This window comes from Barbus barbus, assembly GCF_936440315.1.
Source record: "Barbus barbus genome assembly, chromosome: 27".
NCBI classification, from domain to species: Eukaryota; Metazoa; Chordata; class Actinopteri; order Cypriniformes; family Cyprinidae; genus Barbus; species Barbus barbus.
The window spans coordinates 26,029,940-26,047,865 of NC_136755.1; the positions used below are offsets into that span (position 1 = coordinate 26,029,940).

A 17,926-nucleotide genomic window follows, 5' to 3' on the forward strand; every position below is an offset into this window, starting at 1 on the left:
AAAAGTATAGCGGGTAAGTAAGAAACAAGAGAGACACGTTAAAATCTGCCAAATCAGCCCAAGGTCTTTTAAGTAAGGCCTCTTCCCAAGATATCGCAAATCACTACTAATTCAGTTATTATTAGTTAAATTAGCTATTCATTGTTTTTGGTCATTCTTAATAAGAACCGATTACATTTAAAATAATATAGAATGGTTCTCGCTGCTTTAGATTCCATTAAAAGTTCTTGAACATGCATTCCTCCACTGAATGCGGACTGAACACCTTACGAAAATGATGTACTAAAACCATACAGTGCAACAATCCAATTAGTCGCATTAGTGAATAAAACACACCCAGCTTGGCCAATATTGTCCAAATCCCAAATAAATGACACAAAACAGCATTTCTGTGATAAGCCAGTTCCTATTGGTCTGTCTAAATCACTTTTGATTCAGTCGCTGACTGAACAGTTGAAGGTTATTGCTTTTGTAATTTAAGTCTCCAAATGAAACTGAGAACTGTTGAACTTTTTGACTTATGCTGACTGATTTACGTGTAATCATTTTACACAGGGCTTTGCTGGTATTCTGTAAAAAATTTATTAAATATTAATTTTGGTAATTTTATATAAAACAATATTATTATTATTATTGTGTTAGTCACCTCTAAAGGACCCCGAAAGTAATGAATAATTCTGTAAACACCATTTGAAATCTGAATTTATCTCATTGGCAACAGACTGATGTGGAGATTAAATGCCATAACAAATGCTTTCCCATAAATTTCTTCCACAGAACTCAAAAACAATCGTTAATGGAACCGTTGAGGACGATAAATATTAAAACTGATTCCGAACTAGAATCACAAACATGAAGATTCCTTCCGATTCCCATCTCTAATAATCATATTGGTGAGAAACTGCAGCACCTCGGACAATTCCACACCCGCCCCGCCCTCAAGGGATGACTGACATCTGGGTATCCGATAGCTCACCAAGCGGCACCAGCTACATCCAATCAACTGGGACTTGCAGTCGTTGCCCGTGGATACAACAGGGGGAGCTTCAAAGCGGTTGTGTACAGTTGAGAGCGGCAGTCTGACTGGACGGAGACATCGGCGAATTTCCTGCTGATGGGCGAAAGGCGAACCATCTGGGAAGCGCATGGACAGTAGTTATCACCATCGCACTTAAAGAAAAAAAAGCAAACTCTACATTATCTTGTAGATGCTCACCGGCCGCTGATAGAATCACTGGCTTCTTTTCCTTACGACTGGTGCGCATCTTGTCTGGGTTTCTTTAGGACAACATCAGGATCTTACATTTCTCCTCTTTTAACTGACAAGCTTTTTGTCGGACAAAACGCACTGGGCGAGATGGATAACGAAAAGTACTTGCCAGAACTGATGGCGGAGAAGGATTCTCTGGACCCGTCCTTCCAGCACTCATTGCGGCTTCTTGATCAAGGTAAGTGCCCCGCTGTCTCCTGTCAAACTATTCGGACACACCTCTTAAATTCTTGTGCACGATGTTGCGAGTTTGTTTCGCGCTGTCACTGGTTGAAAGACTAAGGAAGGAGATGATGATGATCCGTTTATTTTGTTGTCACATTGTTGCCCAATTCTCTTATTGCAACATATTCCAACATAGGCTACTATAAATACATGCATGCATGTGTATTGTGGCAAGCCGTTTTAACAAGAAATACGTTTACTTTATTTAATTCAAGTAATAGCGACTAGTATTTTTATCAGTAAAAGTATCAATTCTTTAAACACTAGTTCTCGTTTCAGTAGTGTCGAGCTATTTTATCAATTTTATCAGTTTATCCATTACATACTAGTACTTAGTACTATCCCATTTATTGCTGGTAACAAATAGCATTTTTTCTAGTACTAGTTACAGAGATGCTTTTAGTAGACACTAGTGTGTTCCCATTGTTTCTAGTACTGAACCATAAAGTACCATTTAGACTAATATTACATATCACAAGTGAAATAAAATGTAACTAGAAATGTTAATAGTGACAGTTGGAATAAATTATAGTGTATACTAGTAATAGTCACATATTCATGCTAGTGTCATGTTACTAGCGTCTAATTGAATATAGCCTACACTAATCACTACTGGAAGAACTATAGGATCTAATTACTAGTAAAACTGAAGAACTGTCACTATTGAATCACTCTCTTGCCATTTAAAGCAAGTACCAGAAATGAATACCACTTAGAGGAATAATGTTAAAACTTTGTACATGCTTATTGGTATACATTACAATTAGATAAAATGGTGTCTGCCAGAAGGTGTTGAACTTCATCCTAAATATGCTCCTTCAAACACTGTATGTGCAAATGTAGGTTAGATGATTTGTTAGTTTTTTTGCATATGTATTTTCTGTTCTCTGTTAGGAATTAAGCATTTTTATTTCTTAAGAGCATGGGCTCATTTGCGCTTCTCCGAAGAAGCAGAGCAGATTTGAGTACAGAGAGAGTGCAGACTCATGAATTAATCCGTTTAAAGAGTGCTACGCAGAACCGATATTTCTGATAATGAATGTAGCCGGTGCAGTTATTCCCATCTCTGGACTGGATATAAATCTTTTGGGGCTCTCAGGCTAATCGATGTCAAATGGAAAGTGTGTTTAAACGGCAGAGCATTTCATCCAGTTATTTGTTTTTGAATGTTGTTTTGGCATTTAAATTCAAATGACTTGTTTTTAAGACAAACAATCTTCCTTGTCTGATTATCTATATGAACAGCTTGAGGCAATTTGAAGGTTTGGTTTGAAAGTTGGTTTGCAAAGACTCACATGACTGGTCATATTCAAAATGTTGATGTAGCATGGAACCTGTAGCAAGAAAGTAGGGGAAAATGGAATTCTGTCTGTTTTTAATCTTACCAGTTAAAGTTCGGCACATAGCTGTCATTGATTTGCACTCCATCTCTTTCTCTCATCCGATTCCTCTCGGTTGCAGTGTTGCACAAGTAATTTACTCATGAAACAACTTTGCTATTTATGCTATTTTTGAGGCAGTGTGCACCTCGTAATGCGATCCACTGAAAACATTTCCCATGATTCAATGGGCAGAATCAGCTGTAGGATCTCCAACTAAAACCACAGAGCTTTAAATGTGGTGTACCAGTGCGAAAGAGAGTCCGTTTGCAGCTTTAGGTATGATGCAGACATTCTTCAATTAAATCTGCTCTTATGCAATAGAATGTGTTTCCTGGCTGTTACCCTTGAGTTCACTTTGCCCAAGGGAGTGACTGAAGGTCTAAGAGCTCTAACACACTCAGAGATCTGATAATAAGCTGCAGCATCAGCATAACATGGAGCATGTTCTTTTTGAGAAACTATTCATATATTAATGGGGAATGGGATTGAGGCTCTTGTTTGAGCATAATTTCTTAAAGTAACAGTCAAAAGTAATTATTTACTCACCTTCAGTTTGGTCCAAAACCACATGCTGTGTATTTGTGTAACTGACGTTTTTAAATTTTTAATTTTTATACTGCATTTGTAAAGTGACCACACTTTGTTGTTTTTTTTTCAAGTTCCAAAAAACAAAACCACAATAAAACAATAGAAGAAATACTACAAAAGTAGTCCAACTAAATCATTTTGTAATCCACAGGAATAAGAAGAAGAAGAAAAAAAAACTATAGCATATTGTTTTGTAACTGGGAGGTAAGTTTTGGGTGAACAAATTCTTTAAGGGCGCAAAGACTGAGAGTATATGTGCAGGGAACAGTGTAAAATTTTATTCAGAAATGTGTCTGAAGAGACTACAAAGTTTAACTTTTTATAAGTGGAATTATACTTTTTCCTATGCAATATACAAAAAAACTGTGGTCAAAAAGTGGTCATTCCACACTAACCTTTCAACTCATGGTTTGGGGTTGTGGCTAAACTCATGTATGTCATCAGACAGCAAGCCTGTCTCGCTTCTCAGCTAAAGCTATGTGGCTCCATCTCTTCATCAAAGGCACATCAACATGCCACGGAGGAAGATATTCAGACGAGTTCTGTCACCAGATTTCTGCAGAGACCAGTAGGGTTTGGCGTGAGAACGTCAGTGTTTCTGTCAGAGCGAAGAGCTGGGGCTATGACCAGTGTAGCGGATAACACATTTTTCACACTTCCACACTCAGCACTTTTCTGCCTAATCACTCCATCTCGCTCCTTTTCTCTTTAAGAAATTGGAAGGCCTTTTAGCAGCATGATATCTCGTAGTGAGAAGCATGATGACAGAAGTTTAAACCTCTTTTCAGTTTCACTCACAGCAATGAAAACGACAGAGAGAGAGAGAGAGAGAGAGAGTTCTAATCTCTGAGATTCATCTAATTCATTTTGCTTTTGTCTCTGAGATTTACTTGACTCACCTTGTTCTGTATTTTTATTATTAGTCTCAGCAGTGATTTTTTTCTGGGCAGGAACATATGAGGTGACCCTCCATTCCGCATCCAAAATACTTCATTTTTTCTGAGGATACATAAACATTGTAGTCATAATCATCCACTCTAAATTTGAGCACTAAGGTCAAACCTTCACTGTTGTTCTTCAGAATCATAAAAACTTGCCTTCTAAATGAAACAACATGTCTCAATCGCGGAGATTTACAGCCGAGAGAAATCGATCTAATCGGCGACATTAACTGTCCATGTTTCGCAAGTTCCCCCTCTAATATTTTATTACTAATAAACGGAGGGACTTGGGACAAAACAATCTTTTTTGCTGGATTAACGAGTGGTATCGCTTGAACAAAGATGTCTTTAATTATTACACCTTGTTCAACAATTGTTGCAACTTTATCAAAGCTATCCACAAAAATCACAACTCCATTGTTCATTCTAGATGCGGATTTAATGCTATCGTAACCTACAATCTCTCCAACCTCCAATGCGCAATCTTCCACAGAACAATCTATAGTCAGACAAAGTTTAAAAGCATGTCGGCGTGTGAGTGTTTCCAGCCCTACGCCTATACCACTAACAATACCCAAATATCTTAAATAAAAACAAAAACACAGAAAAAAAGAGAAAAAACTCACACCAAACCACGCTCCCAAACTCACATCCACTCACTCAACTTCCGCTCAGAGAGAGAGAGAGAGAGAGAGAGAGAGAGAAACTGAGCAAGCCGGGAAGAAAGAGACTGCTTCATAAGTGTATTTGCTCATTTATTAAGATGCAATTTTCTAGTAATTAGCTAATATCTATGAATGTTTTATTGGCAGAAATCAGCATAGGTGTCCTGGGGTTTGGAGATGTTTGCGTGGCTGCCAAATCTTGAGAAAAACTTGCCGCTCTTATCTCCAGTATCCTACAGATGGCTCATGATGTCATGTCGAGTAGCTCTCATCTTAGAATCCTTAACAAAATTATGTAATTGGCAGGAAAAAAAGGAAGAAGAAGAGAAAGAAAATCGACATACAAATACACATACGCACATACATAGGTGTTCACACTGTTTGGCGTGATACACAGGCCACTAAACAAATCTTTTCTGGCTGGAAACAGATGCAGTTGGAGTTTCAAATCAAATCAAATCAAATCAAATCACTTGGTGAGTGAAAATCTTGAGAGGGTGCTCCAGACAGTGCAGAAACAATTTACATATAAACATTACCATACATATTTACAGACTTATACAGATGTAATATACATATACATATACTCAGTACACACAGTGTACTATTAGACATACTTACAGTTATCAATACACATTCTACACCGTATGTACACATTCTACGTTATGTACACATATATACAAACAATAATATGCAAAGATGCAGCAGATTATACATAAGATAGATACGCAAATGTCATGGATGTGCATTGGATGGTATCCAGTGGTAGCAAAAAGATTGTTGTATTAGTGTAGTGTGTACTGGTAGTCCAGTTTGAACTGTATTTGAATTAAAGTGCAGTGCGTGGCATACCGTAAGGTGGGAGTATTCTGTAGGGTGTATTAGTTCTGACTGTTCATTAGCCTGATAGCCTGAGGAAAAAAGCTATCCCTCAGTCGGCTAGTGCGGGATCGTATGCTGCGGAGATGTCTTCCTGAGGGCAGCAGAGAGAGCAGTGTGTGGGATGGGTGGCTGGAGTCATTGATGATCCTCCGGGCTTTCCTTATACACCGCCTGGCATAGATGTCCTGGAGGGAGGGAAGCTCACCTGTCAGTATGCTCTCCACAGTGCAGGTGTAGAATGTTCTGAGGATGCTGGGGCTCTTTCCAAACTTCCTCAGCCGTCTCAGGAAGAAGAGGCGTTGATGTGTCTTCTTCAGCACTGCATCTGTGTGAGCGCCATGTGTGATTCTCAGTGATGTGAACACAGATGAACTTAAAGCTGTTTACCCGCTCCACAGGTGTCATGTCGATTGTAATGAGTGTGTGTTCTCTGCTCTGTCTCCTGAAATCCACCACCAGCTCCTTGGTCTTGTCGATGCTGAGTGAGAGGTGATTCTCTTGACACCATTTAGTCAGGGTTCTCACCTCCTAGCTGTAGGCCGTCTCATCGTTGTCAGTGATCAGGCCTATCACCGTTGTGTCATCAGCAAATTTGACGATGACGTTGGAGCTGTGTGTGGCTGTACAGTCATGTGTACAGGGAGTACATGAGTGGGCTGAGGACGCAGCCCCGAGGAGCACCAGTGTTGAGGGTCAGCGGGGATGAAGTGTTGTTGCCCATTCTGACCACCTGACATCTGCCTGTCAGGAAGTCCAGGATCCAGCTGCACAGAGATCCGTTTAGTCCCAGAGTCTGGAGCTTCTCAACCTTCTCAACCAGTGTGGCAGGCACTATGGTATTAAATGCTGAGCTGTAGTCCACAAACAGCATTCTCACATAGGTGTTCTTATTTTCCAGGTGGGAGAGAGCAGTGTGCAGGGTAAAGGCAATAGCATCGTCTGTGGAACGGTTGCTGCGATATGCAAATTGTAGCGGATCCAGTGAGACAGGCAGCACAGAGCAGATGTAGTCTCTGATGAGTTTCTCCAAGCACTTGCTGAAGATGGGTGTCAGGGCCTCCAGTCATTCAAGCATGTGATTTTATTTTTCTTTGGCATGGGCACATTGGTGGATTTTTTGAAGCATGAGGGAACCCCAGACAGAGAGAGGGAAAGGTTCAAAATGTCTGTGAAAGGTGAAGGTGATCCGATTTGCTGAAAGGTGGGCGGGGGAGCGATTTATAGGCGTCCCGGAAAGGAGAGTAGCTGTGGTCAAGTACACGATCACCTCGCGTGTTGATGGTGATGTGTTGGAAGTATTTTGGAGCTATTGTTCTGAAGTTGGCTTTGTTAAAGTCCCCCGTAACAATAAATACCGCATCTGGGTACGCGGTTTCCTGCTCACTTATATTCCCATGCAGTTCCTTGAGTGCCTGGTCTGTGTTGGCTTAAGGGGGAATGTAAACAGCTGTGATTATGATCGCTGTAAATTCCCTCGGTAGCCAGAATGGTCGACACAGAAGCATATGAAATTCCAGATCAGGGGAGCAGGAGGATTTAATAGAGTGTAGGTTCCTTTCATCACACCACGAGTTGTTGATAAAGAAACAGACACCCCCACCTCTGCTTTTCCCTGTGAGCTCTTTCGTTCTGTCCGAGCGGTGCACGGAGAACCCCGAGTCTGGAACCACTGCAGACATCCAGGTTTCTGTGAGGCAAATAATGCAGCAGTCCCTTGTTTCCCGTTGATATGAGATGCATGCCCGCAGTTCACAGAGTTTGTTGTCCAGTGACTGAACGTTAGCCAGCAAAATGGTTGGTAGAGGAGGTCGGAGGGGACGGCGTCTGAGTCTGATAAGGATGCCGGCCCTCTTTCCCCTTTTCCGGCGGCATGTCCTCGGTCGCGATCGTGCAGCCCAGACAAAGGGCTCTGATGCGGTGTCTGTAAACAAGGCGCCGGCGTTCAAGAACTCAAAGTCTGGTTTGCGTTGCATGACAAAGGAACCAATGTTTAAAAGCGTGTGTCTATCGTAGACAGTTATACTAACAACATCCAACACGTAAAACAACAAAATAACAAATAAAACATAAGAAAAACTGCAGAGTTTTCTCGGAGCTCGCAACACGGCTGCCATGCTCGGCGCCATCTTGGTTCATTAAACCAGCTTACACCAACAGTCACCAAACTCCCAAATCCCACACAATCTTTTTGTTTAATTGCTTTAAAAAGGCCTTTCTTATAAGCATGTTGTCAGTCATCTGTTGTGTGTGTCATGTGTTCTCGCCTATTGTGTCCATATTTGGTTTGTTTCCTCGTCTAGTGTGATCATTAGTTAATCCTTGTCCAGCTGTGTTTGTCTCGTTTTCTATGATTATCCTGTGTATTTATAGTTCTGTCTGTTCAGTTTGATTTGGTCTGGTCTACTCGTTACTATCCGGTGTTCCTGTCTGTGTCAGCCTTGCCTTGTCTTGCCCTGCCTTGATGTCGTCATTAAAGATTGTATTTTGAGTTTACATCCTCGTCTGTGTGTTCCTGTGTCCTCCTTGCTGTGTGCACCGTGACACATGTGAGACGCTAATTAGGTATTTAGTGTAATTATGCTCCATTAAATTAAAAACTGGATGACAATATTTATGACAACATTACTTCAACATACTGTGTAGATAATGCATCACGTACCTCTTTTATTCCAGGACAGATATGCTACTCTCTCAAAATGCAAGATTAGGAGTGTTTTTATTCTGATTTTGAAAAAGGAATAGGGTTTTATTTTTGTGATTTAATAATGCATGCATCAGAGTATTGTAAATGTAAAATTTCATTAGTAAATAGTAAAAATAAATCTTCAAAATTATGTAAATAAAATACAGTTATGTAAAGAAAGAGAAGTTACAATCAATGAATCCTACAATAATAATAATAAAAATAAAATAATTTGTTTTATTTGTCACATACACAATTATACAGAGTATAACAGCAGTGAAATGTGTACTCTGCATTTAACCCATCCAAGTGCACACACACAGTAGTGAACATACACCCGGAGCAGTGGGCAGCCAACGCTGCGGCACCCGGGGAGCAGTTGGGGGTTCGGTGCTTGCTCAAGGGTCTCACCTCAGTCGTGGTATTGAGGGTGGAGAGAGTGTTGGTTATTCACTCCCCCACCTACAATCCCTGCCGGACCTGAGACTCGAACCCACGACCTTCGGGTTACAAGTCCAACTCTCTATCCATTAGGCCACGACTGCCCCTACAATAAAAATGTCTATACAGCACAACATACTGTATTACTTATACGTACGTATTGTGTTTATACTTTGTACGTTACGGTGTTTTGAGCACATTTTGCGTAACCTAAACACCTCTGATTGGCTATTACATTGACATGCTCAACAAACATGTCTGTGATTGGTTACATTGCTCAATGCTTCAAGAACATGTTATAAATAGAAATCTTTAATGCTATTCACAGAGTACTCACACAAATACACACGGGAGCTTTTGATAGCAACGGGAACCGAATTGACCCAGGACTCTGTACAAGCGGTACTGCAGCTGGTATTGTTACGTTTTTTTTAAAAGTAAGTATCAACTTGGTACCAACGTACCAGTACTTTTGACAACACTACAAATGAATGCAAAGCAAACTAGAGAAATGCGAACGGACAGAAGGCTTTAGTGTTTTCTTTGCATAAATCCGTTTTCTCAAACATTCATATCCTTGTAACAAGTTGCCAGAAGTTGGCTTAAAAAGCATCCGTAATTTCTTTATCTTGCTGTTGTTTTTATATTTCTTGTTTTGGTCTGTCGCTAGTTGATCCTGCTCAGACAGTTAATGACAAGTACTTATTGCAGGATGTCTTTTCACTGAAAGGATTTTAGACATGCCGCAATGCACTCTCTCTCATTCACTTTTCCTCTGTGTGAGAACTGTTTCCTGAGAGACTCAAATTGTTCCTCATAAAATCTAATGACTGCTCGTTAACTGCAGTCAACACATTGATTTTACCCTTAACATCTGATTAAGGTTCCTAGTTATGTCAAAGAAATGACTAGCCAGTGTAATTTACAATGAGCTCTGGTTTATGTCCCAGCGTTGCACTGGGTGATCATCTCCAAGGGACGAATATTATTTAATGGTGAAGTATGTCATTTCCTCCACCATTAGCAGCACCAAAGCAGGTTTGCACAAACGTTTTTCATCTTCCTTTGCTTAGTCCCACCTCAAACTCAAGCCAATGTCCAATCTCCTTTAACAGACTGCAGTTTCATTTCATGCCACTAGCAGTGCAGGAATGGCACACTTCACCTTTAACGACCAAATAAATCATTTTAAGAATCATGAATCAGGTTTACAGGACTTTTATGAGAGGGAGTAGGCAGTGCGTGTCAGGTGAGACATTGTTTTCAGAATCTATTTTACGTTTGTATTTACTAAAATGCAATAGATGTTTGCACGTCACCTCAGATTACGCCATTCCGATCTCAAGCCGCAGTCATTTTGCGGCTCCTCTACAGGTGTAATCATCTCCAGCGGGCCTTGTGTGATGGGATGGGTGATTTTAAAGCATTCTCATCCCCCATAAAACGCAGTGGTGTGGAAAACGTGCCACGCTTCTCATTTTCTGTTTGAGGGTAGAAAAAAGCAGCCTTTTTTTTTGTGTCTGCGTTTGTCAGTCTCAGCAGTTTCCACGTGGGGGCTTTCTCAGGTCAGCTCGAAAAACAAATGAGCCTGGAATCTCAGACGCCGAGCACTGATTCGACACCACAGGTCAGGGATAATGAGCCGGAGCGTGTAGCTGTGAAATACTGTCTCTGCGTGTTTGAGGAAGAGAGGCGCTCCGTTACCACTCCCTTCCTTTATGCCTTGCCCTTGAGAACTGGAAATCCGTAACGTGATATGTAGTCTTGTGGTCTTACCAAACAACCCGTGGTGACCAATAATCCCCCTCGACTTCCATAGGCTGCTGAGAGAGAACATGATTCTATCCAGTTCACCCAAAAATGAAAACCCTGTCTTCATTAATACACTCCCATGTAGTTAGAAACTCATCAAACTTTTTCTAAATGGATTTTGAAGAGATTCAAAGCTGTTTCCCATACATTGAATGCTTATTGAGGCTGTGCACATTACTGTTTGAAAGTCAATTGATCAAGTGTCAAAAAAGACATTTATAATGTTACAAAAGATTTCTACTTCAAAAAAATGAAAAATCTGTTCTTTTGAACTTTGTAATCATTAAAGAACCCTGAAAGAAAATGTATCATGGTTTCCTTGGAAATATTAAGCAGCAAAAATATATATATTTTTTTCCTTGACCAGCAAATCAGCATATTAGAATGATTTCTGAAGGATAATGTGAAATTGAAGAGTGGAGTAATAATGCTAAAAAATTAAGCTTTGCTATCATAGAAAAAATTACATTTTAAAATATATTCAAACAGAAAAGTTATTTTAAATTGTAATAATATTTCAGATATAATAATATTTATTTTTTACTATATTTTTAATCAAATAAATGCAGCCCTTGTGGTCAGTTGATCATGAGAGATGACCTTCTAAAACATACAAAAATAAAAAAAAACTTTTGGGTTGCGTATAGCAGCAAAAAAATTGAAACTGAATACACCTAAAAAAAACAAAAAAAAAATCATATATGAAAAGTTTATTTGCAAAAACAAATAACTAATGTTAGTTAGCTGTATTTTTTTGTTTGTTTGTTATTTTTTAACCTAATCAAATTAACCCAACCGCAGTTTCATTGAGATTAATTGGAATGCACAATGAAAAATCATGATTTTTGAAAATTGTTAAAAACGGAGTTATGCGTTTTTGCAAATATACTGCATAGAAACTTTGGCTTGTTAGTTTCAGTTCTGGGACATGTAAATCAGTAACATTTGGTGATTTTGTACTTTCAGCTTTGTTTAATTTTACTGTGTTTAAATCCATTCTGCAAATTTACCTCCAAAATCCACGCAGTCTGCGGATTCCGTCTGGGTCGACTTAGGGCTTCAGAAGACTTAATTCTGTCACATGATGACACAGTTAAAATTTTTGGTCGAACTGTTCCTTTAAATAATGCACACACTCTTTATTTACATCTTTAGGATGGATGTGACATGGGTTCGATACAGCTAAACGATCCCAATCTGTACTCAGGAGTGTTTGGTACTTACATTAGGGAGCTCACGGTGAGGCTGTCTGGCAAACCTTCAACCCACGGCACTCTAATGTTAATCTAGGCCACCAATCCACCCCTGTGGTGCTCCCATCCTCATTTATACAGTAGTAATCTTTTACAGCTGCAGGACGCTAATGCATCGCTCAGAAGAGCAAAGGACAGTACAACAGCAGCCCTGGATAACAGAGGATTAGAGAGAGAGAGAGAGAGACAGAGAGAGACAGAGAGAGACAGAGAGACAGAGACAGACTCTGTTAATCAGTATGTCTTTGTGCTCCAGGCTACAGTTTGAATAAGGTCGCACTCCTCCGTGGGGAGAAAGTTATTTATGAAGGACTGCCACCAAATGAAATTTCAAAAGGCAGGGAGAAGGCAATAGGAGAACGAAATGGAAGGATGAAATTGGAATTGTAATGGGTGAAAAAATAGGAGGAGGGAAAACAAGCAGGACAGATAGGAAACAAATAAAGCTGGAATGAAAGAAAGATGAGAAATAGAATATGATAGTATGTAAATAAGACGGTTCTTCATGGTGCTTGTGTTTACTGTGCGGCGGAGGATGGCTCTCAGATACAGACAGTGCGGCGGAGACTCTTTTGGATCTGGATCTGTCTGGCAGTGGGGCCTGATCTGTTGGACTCTGGGTATCACTGGAAGGCGGGACGTGCATGAGTGTGATTTTAGAGAGATCTGCGATCTTCACACTTCAAAAGGTGTTTTTTGTCTCTTTTCACAACACAGGGATCCAGATGCTTTCTTTAGGAAGCGAAAAATCTCCTGCAGTACTCAGTATGAGTGCACAGTAAAAAACGCAGTGTCAATTTAACACTTAAAGTGTCAATTATAACACTACTAAAGATCATATATGGTCCCAATCTATCTGGTGTTAACTGTACACTGTTCACAGTGTTGAATTTTTAGTGTTAATATAGCACCTTACAGTGTAGGAAAAATACACTCCGAGTATAAAGTGTTACACTTGCATTTGTTGTTCAAATTTGACACTATGGGGTATTTAACACCCCTGGTGTTGCTTTAAGTGTTATTAATAAAGTATTCTTTTCAGTGCAAAAATAGAAATGCTATTGAATGGTGTTCATGTCCAAGATTATGCATTAAATCAAGAGACTTCAGACAGATGTATAAACTTCCAAAATTTATTTAACAAATTGTCAAAGTGGGAACTTTAAAGCATATACCAGATGTGCAGAGGTAAATTGGTCAGTCACATTCACTGAAGTGTTGCACAGAAACAAAAAATAGTTAATAAAACACAGAAAATCATCAAATTGATCTAGACATTAACAAATATGACAGGTAGATTTGAACAAGATTGCAGCAAGATACTTGTCAACAGTTATGTAGCATCTATGAATGATGTTCCTCATTGTCCCGTCAGCGAGCAGGCATGGCTGTGTGGTCTCTTCTATGCAATAAGGTGTTCTTTTTGTTAGTGCCTGCAGATTAAAGACAAAAATAACACTCAGGGTCAGCTCTCCAATTGATTTTATTTATATTAGTCTTCCATCTACAACCCATCTGGCAATATTTTGAGGCAGACAATGGGTAGTGACAGAAATGTCCAAATGTACCCTTTTGAAGATGTTTTTCAGTTTGATTGGAGGACATTTTTCCAGGTCTCTTGCAGCCTTGTGGTGATGGTGGAATCAAATGAAGTAGGAGACAAATTGATGCAATATTGCTGTCCCATTCTAAATAACAGATATGACAACTTCAGCAAACAATGCATGAACACAGAATATAGATAACAATATATATAGATTATCTTATTCTGAAATATAGACTAACATTAAACATCAGTTTCATCCTCCTTTACAACTGATTCCGAGGTCAATCGAGGCTTGAAGGTCTTGGGAGAAGCCAGGAACGTGGCTTCTTGGAGAAAAAAAAAAATTATGAAAACAATATTTCTCTGAGGAACCATTCTGCAAAGTTGATTGTGCAGCCACACAGTTGCTCTGTTCACACCTGACATTAGCATGCATCTTGGATGTTGCACAAGAGAACCGACACTAGACGCATATGGCCACATTCTTTTATTACAGGGTTAGTTAAAAAATTAAAATTTCATTGTTTACTCAGCCAAGACTTTCATTATCTTTGAAACACAATTGAAGATATTTTAATAGAATACAAGATTTCTGTCCCTTGAATGACGGTCCATGCAACTACCACTTTCATACTTCAAAAACTTCACATAGAGATCTAATCCATAAAGATATCTAATCCATACGTATCATGTGGTTTACTCCAAATTTTCTGTTTTTGTTCTCTGTTCAGTTTAAATGTGGGGGGAAAAAAATCAGTCTGTTCATTATATAAAGTGATCAAGACAGAAAATCTGGACTAAACTGCTCAATTCATTTGGATTAGTTTTATGATCGCTTTATGAACATCTTGAAGCATCAAAGTGGTAGTTGTGTAGACTGTCGATGGAAGGACAGAAATCTCTCAGGTTTCATTTAAAATATCTTCCTTTGTGTTTTGAAAATGAATGAAAGTCTTGTAGGTTTGGAATGGCAGAGAGTGAGAAATGACAATCTTTCATTTTTGGGTAAACTAACCATTTATGTTTTTGCATTTTGACATCTTAAATTAATAATTAGTAAATTCCAGGTGTGAATAGGGCTGGGTATCGTTCAAAAATGTTCGATACCGATACCGATACCTTGAGTTCGATACCGGTTCCTGAACGATACTTTTTTCGATACCAATTTTATGAAAACAGTTTTAACAAGATTACATTATCTCAAAAAACTTTGGTTTTATTTTTTTCAGCTTGTTGACATGTATACAGACTCAAAGACTCATCTCCTGAGCCACTGCACAAAGGAACAAAATATATCCAACACAATAAATCAGTGCAAATCATTTTAATAAAGCTCAAATAGTTTTCAGTTTACACTAGTGCGTGCTCGTTTGAAAACGCATAGCTCAGACAGAATCATCATTTCTATTCATTTATTCTAGGTTGTTAAATCTTTATCCACTTTCATAAGTGGATGTTTTATTTTCTTTCACAATATGTTTTATTGTTATTAAATTCTATGTTGTAGTATGTCAAATTTATTCTTAAAACAGCCTTATGAAATGTTTTCTTTTTCCTCAGAAATTCTGTGTTCTGTATCTGGTTTTCAAATGAAGGCATAAAACATTAATTTCATTTTTCTTTTAAATTATTGAAAATAAAACTTTATTTATTTTGGCAAACAAAATTTGACTATTAAAATTAAAACATGGAAGCAATGTTGTGTGATCATTAATTAAAAAATAAGAGTTTTAATCATTTTAATAGTAGCCTAGTAGCAGCAGTATGTACACTGCTGAACAATAGTAATTTATTTCTGCCGCAGTGTCTTCCAAGTTAAACTGAACTTTTATTTTGACTGGTTTCCAGGAATACCTTTACAGTTCTGTGTGTATGATATGACGCAAGTTTTACTCACATCAAATGGTAAAATGCTCATGAAGTGACTCTCAGAGCAGTTCTAGAGCTGTTGTTCATGTGTTTATGTCCTCATTTAGTGAGACGGCAGACGCTGAAATGTCATGCGAGCTTCAGTCTGTCAAGTAAGCGAAACTGCGCGATATAGAGAGCAGACTGCTCCGTACGCTTTCGAATTGCTCTCGCGGATGTCAAACGCTGATCAATCAGCACGCGTCAATTCTAGTCAAACGCATCTAGTGCTGCAGGCTTATTGGCTCACTGACGTTAATGAGATTAAACCCTTAGGTATCGAAATTTGGTACCGAGCGACAAGACGTTTTTCGATACTCTGTGGTATCGAGGCAATTCGGTCGGTGCCTAAAAAGTATCGAACTCGATACCCAGCCCTAGGTGTGAACATGAGCAGATATTGTGTGGCTGCCCAATTAAACTTTAATTTTTCATATTAATTTGTGTGCTTTAAATTTGTACGGCACATAGAATAACATGAAAAACAGACTCACAATTCTGGCTTCATCTTCAGCATTTTGCTCTTTCCGTCACTCACACTCAGTGTCATCAGACTCCCAGTTTGCAATCTTATGAGAGGAGCTTCCTTCCCTTGACACTGCAGAAGTCTGGGCCAATTCTATTGAAAAAGGGATAAAAAAAACCACACTTGTTTCAGTAATTTAGTTTACATTAGGACTGTAAATATGGTAAAATAATTGTCATTACCCCTAATTGAGTATGCTGAGAGCAGTCTATAATACGGGTGTCAAATCGTAAACTCATCCTTCATTCTAGGGTCAATTAAATGACTGTTAAAGTTAACAGACACAAAACCTTGTGCAATATTCACATGGAGGCCTGAAACAATTATTTATAAGTATTTATTTAATCTGATTATTAAACACATTTATATAATTTTAAAGAATAACATGAGTAAAAAAGGTTCTTAAAATTAACAGTGTACAACATTAGAATAAATTAACACATTTAGAATTGATCTATTAATCTATTGTTTATAATGTGAAAAGAAAATACAGATAGATTCAGACATATCTTACTCCATTAAAACTTAACTTTGTATATCTGATATATCTAAAAATATTTAGGATATTATTTAACCCAAAATAGCATGCCATATGAATTGAAAAAGACTGGTTTCAAGCTAAAGTACATGCATGCTCTGCCCGTGGGCACTGAAGGAAACTGAACGACTGACAGATTTACAGTTTAACGTACCTTTACCTCACTTTCACGATGCTTGCATGAATGTAATTGTCATAAGAAAAACTTGATGGTAACGCGTTTGTATTAACGCAAATGACAACACAACAAGACAGATATTCAGCGCTGAGTAAAAGCATCGTACAGATTATGCAATTCACACCTAGTATGGACAAAGTTTTTAACGCGCTCTAATTTCACAGTTTTGCATTAGATAACATCAAATAAATGACTGGTAAATGTTCCGCGTTACACCAGCTCCGTCTGCAGAAAACTGCTCGTTTACAGCGGGTGTGAAGAAACCGTTAGCACGTTAATGTTCAACAGACCCACTATTACGTTTCAAACCATGGAAACAGCGTAATGCCACACTCAATGCTTTCAAAAACACTTATAAATTTACCATTTGATGAATTATCTCTTCTGAGTAGAAAACCGCCCAAATGTGTCTGCTTCAGACTCGTCGTAAAACCAGGCCTCGGCGGGAATGGAGGCGAGAGGATCTGTCAACAAACCAAAATGAAAGAAGCTGAAAGTATAATGTTATATAACATAAATTGTAAGCGCATTAATGTGACAAAAAAATAATTTTACATGTAAAATCACTTTTTTTTCAGGAAATCGAACCGGCATGATAAACTTTCACACTCTTCTGTAGGCTAACCTTACATCTCTGCACCTCACGAACTTAACACTTGTACCTGACAAAAACACTCAGTTAGTCATTTTGAAACGTGCTCACCACCAATCATATCTTGAGTAAAATTATCAACAAAAACATTTTTTTTCCTGTGTAATTTTATAAAGAGAAATGCAATACAACTTACCGTCTCGGTCCATGAAGAAAAAATGGTGTCGTCGGTTTGCGAAGCAGCAATCATCGAGGGGCGGAGTCAGACGATTTGGCGGGTTTTTTATTCCGCACTTTCAGTGTAAAAGTGAAATTACACCATGTAACAACACTGAACGTGAGTACTGTTTAACACTGTAGACTGGTAATTCAACTCTTTGGGAATTAATAACTTTTAACACTGCAAATATTACACTGCTGATTTTACTGTCTGTGATTGTGTGTGCTGAGATAAAGTGTGCATTACATTGACACTAGCTATGCTTCCATCCACATA

General features: G+C 38.6%; 1 protein-coding gene across 2 annotated transcripts in view; it reads left to right on the plus strand.

Annotated features, from left to right (window-relative positions):
- The first annotated feature begins 1,048 nt into the window (after positions 1-1,048).
- LOC306847349 (KH domain-containing, RNA-binding, signal transduction-associated protein 3-like) overlaps positions 1,049-17,926 on the plus strand; it is a 185,822-nt gene continuing 168,944 nt past the window's right edge. Inside the window, exon 1 of one of the 2 annotated variants that reach the window (XM_079381256.1) lies at positions 1,049-1,448. In XM_079381256.1, coding sequence (XP_079237382.1) covers positions 1,358-1,448 — 91 coding nt within the window. In that variant the 5' untranslated portion in view covers positions 1,049-1,357. The remainder of the gene's footprint in view (positions 1,449-17,926) is intronic. The other variant, XR_013782149.1, reaches the window with a different exon arrangement.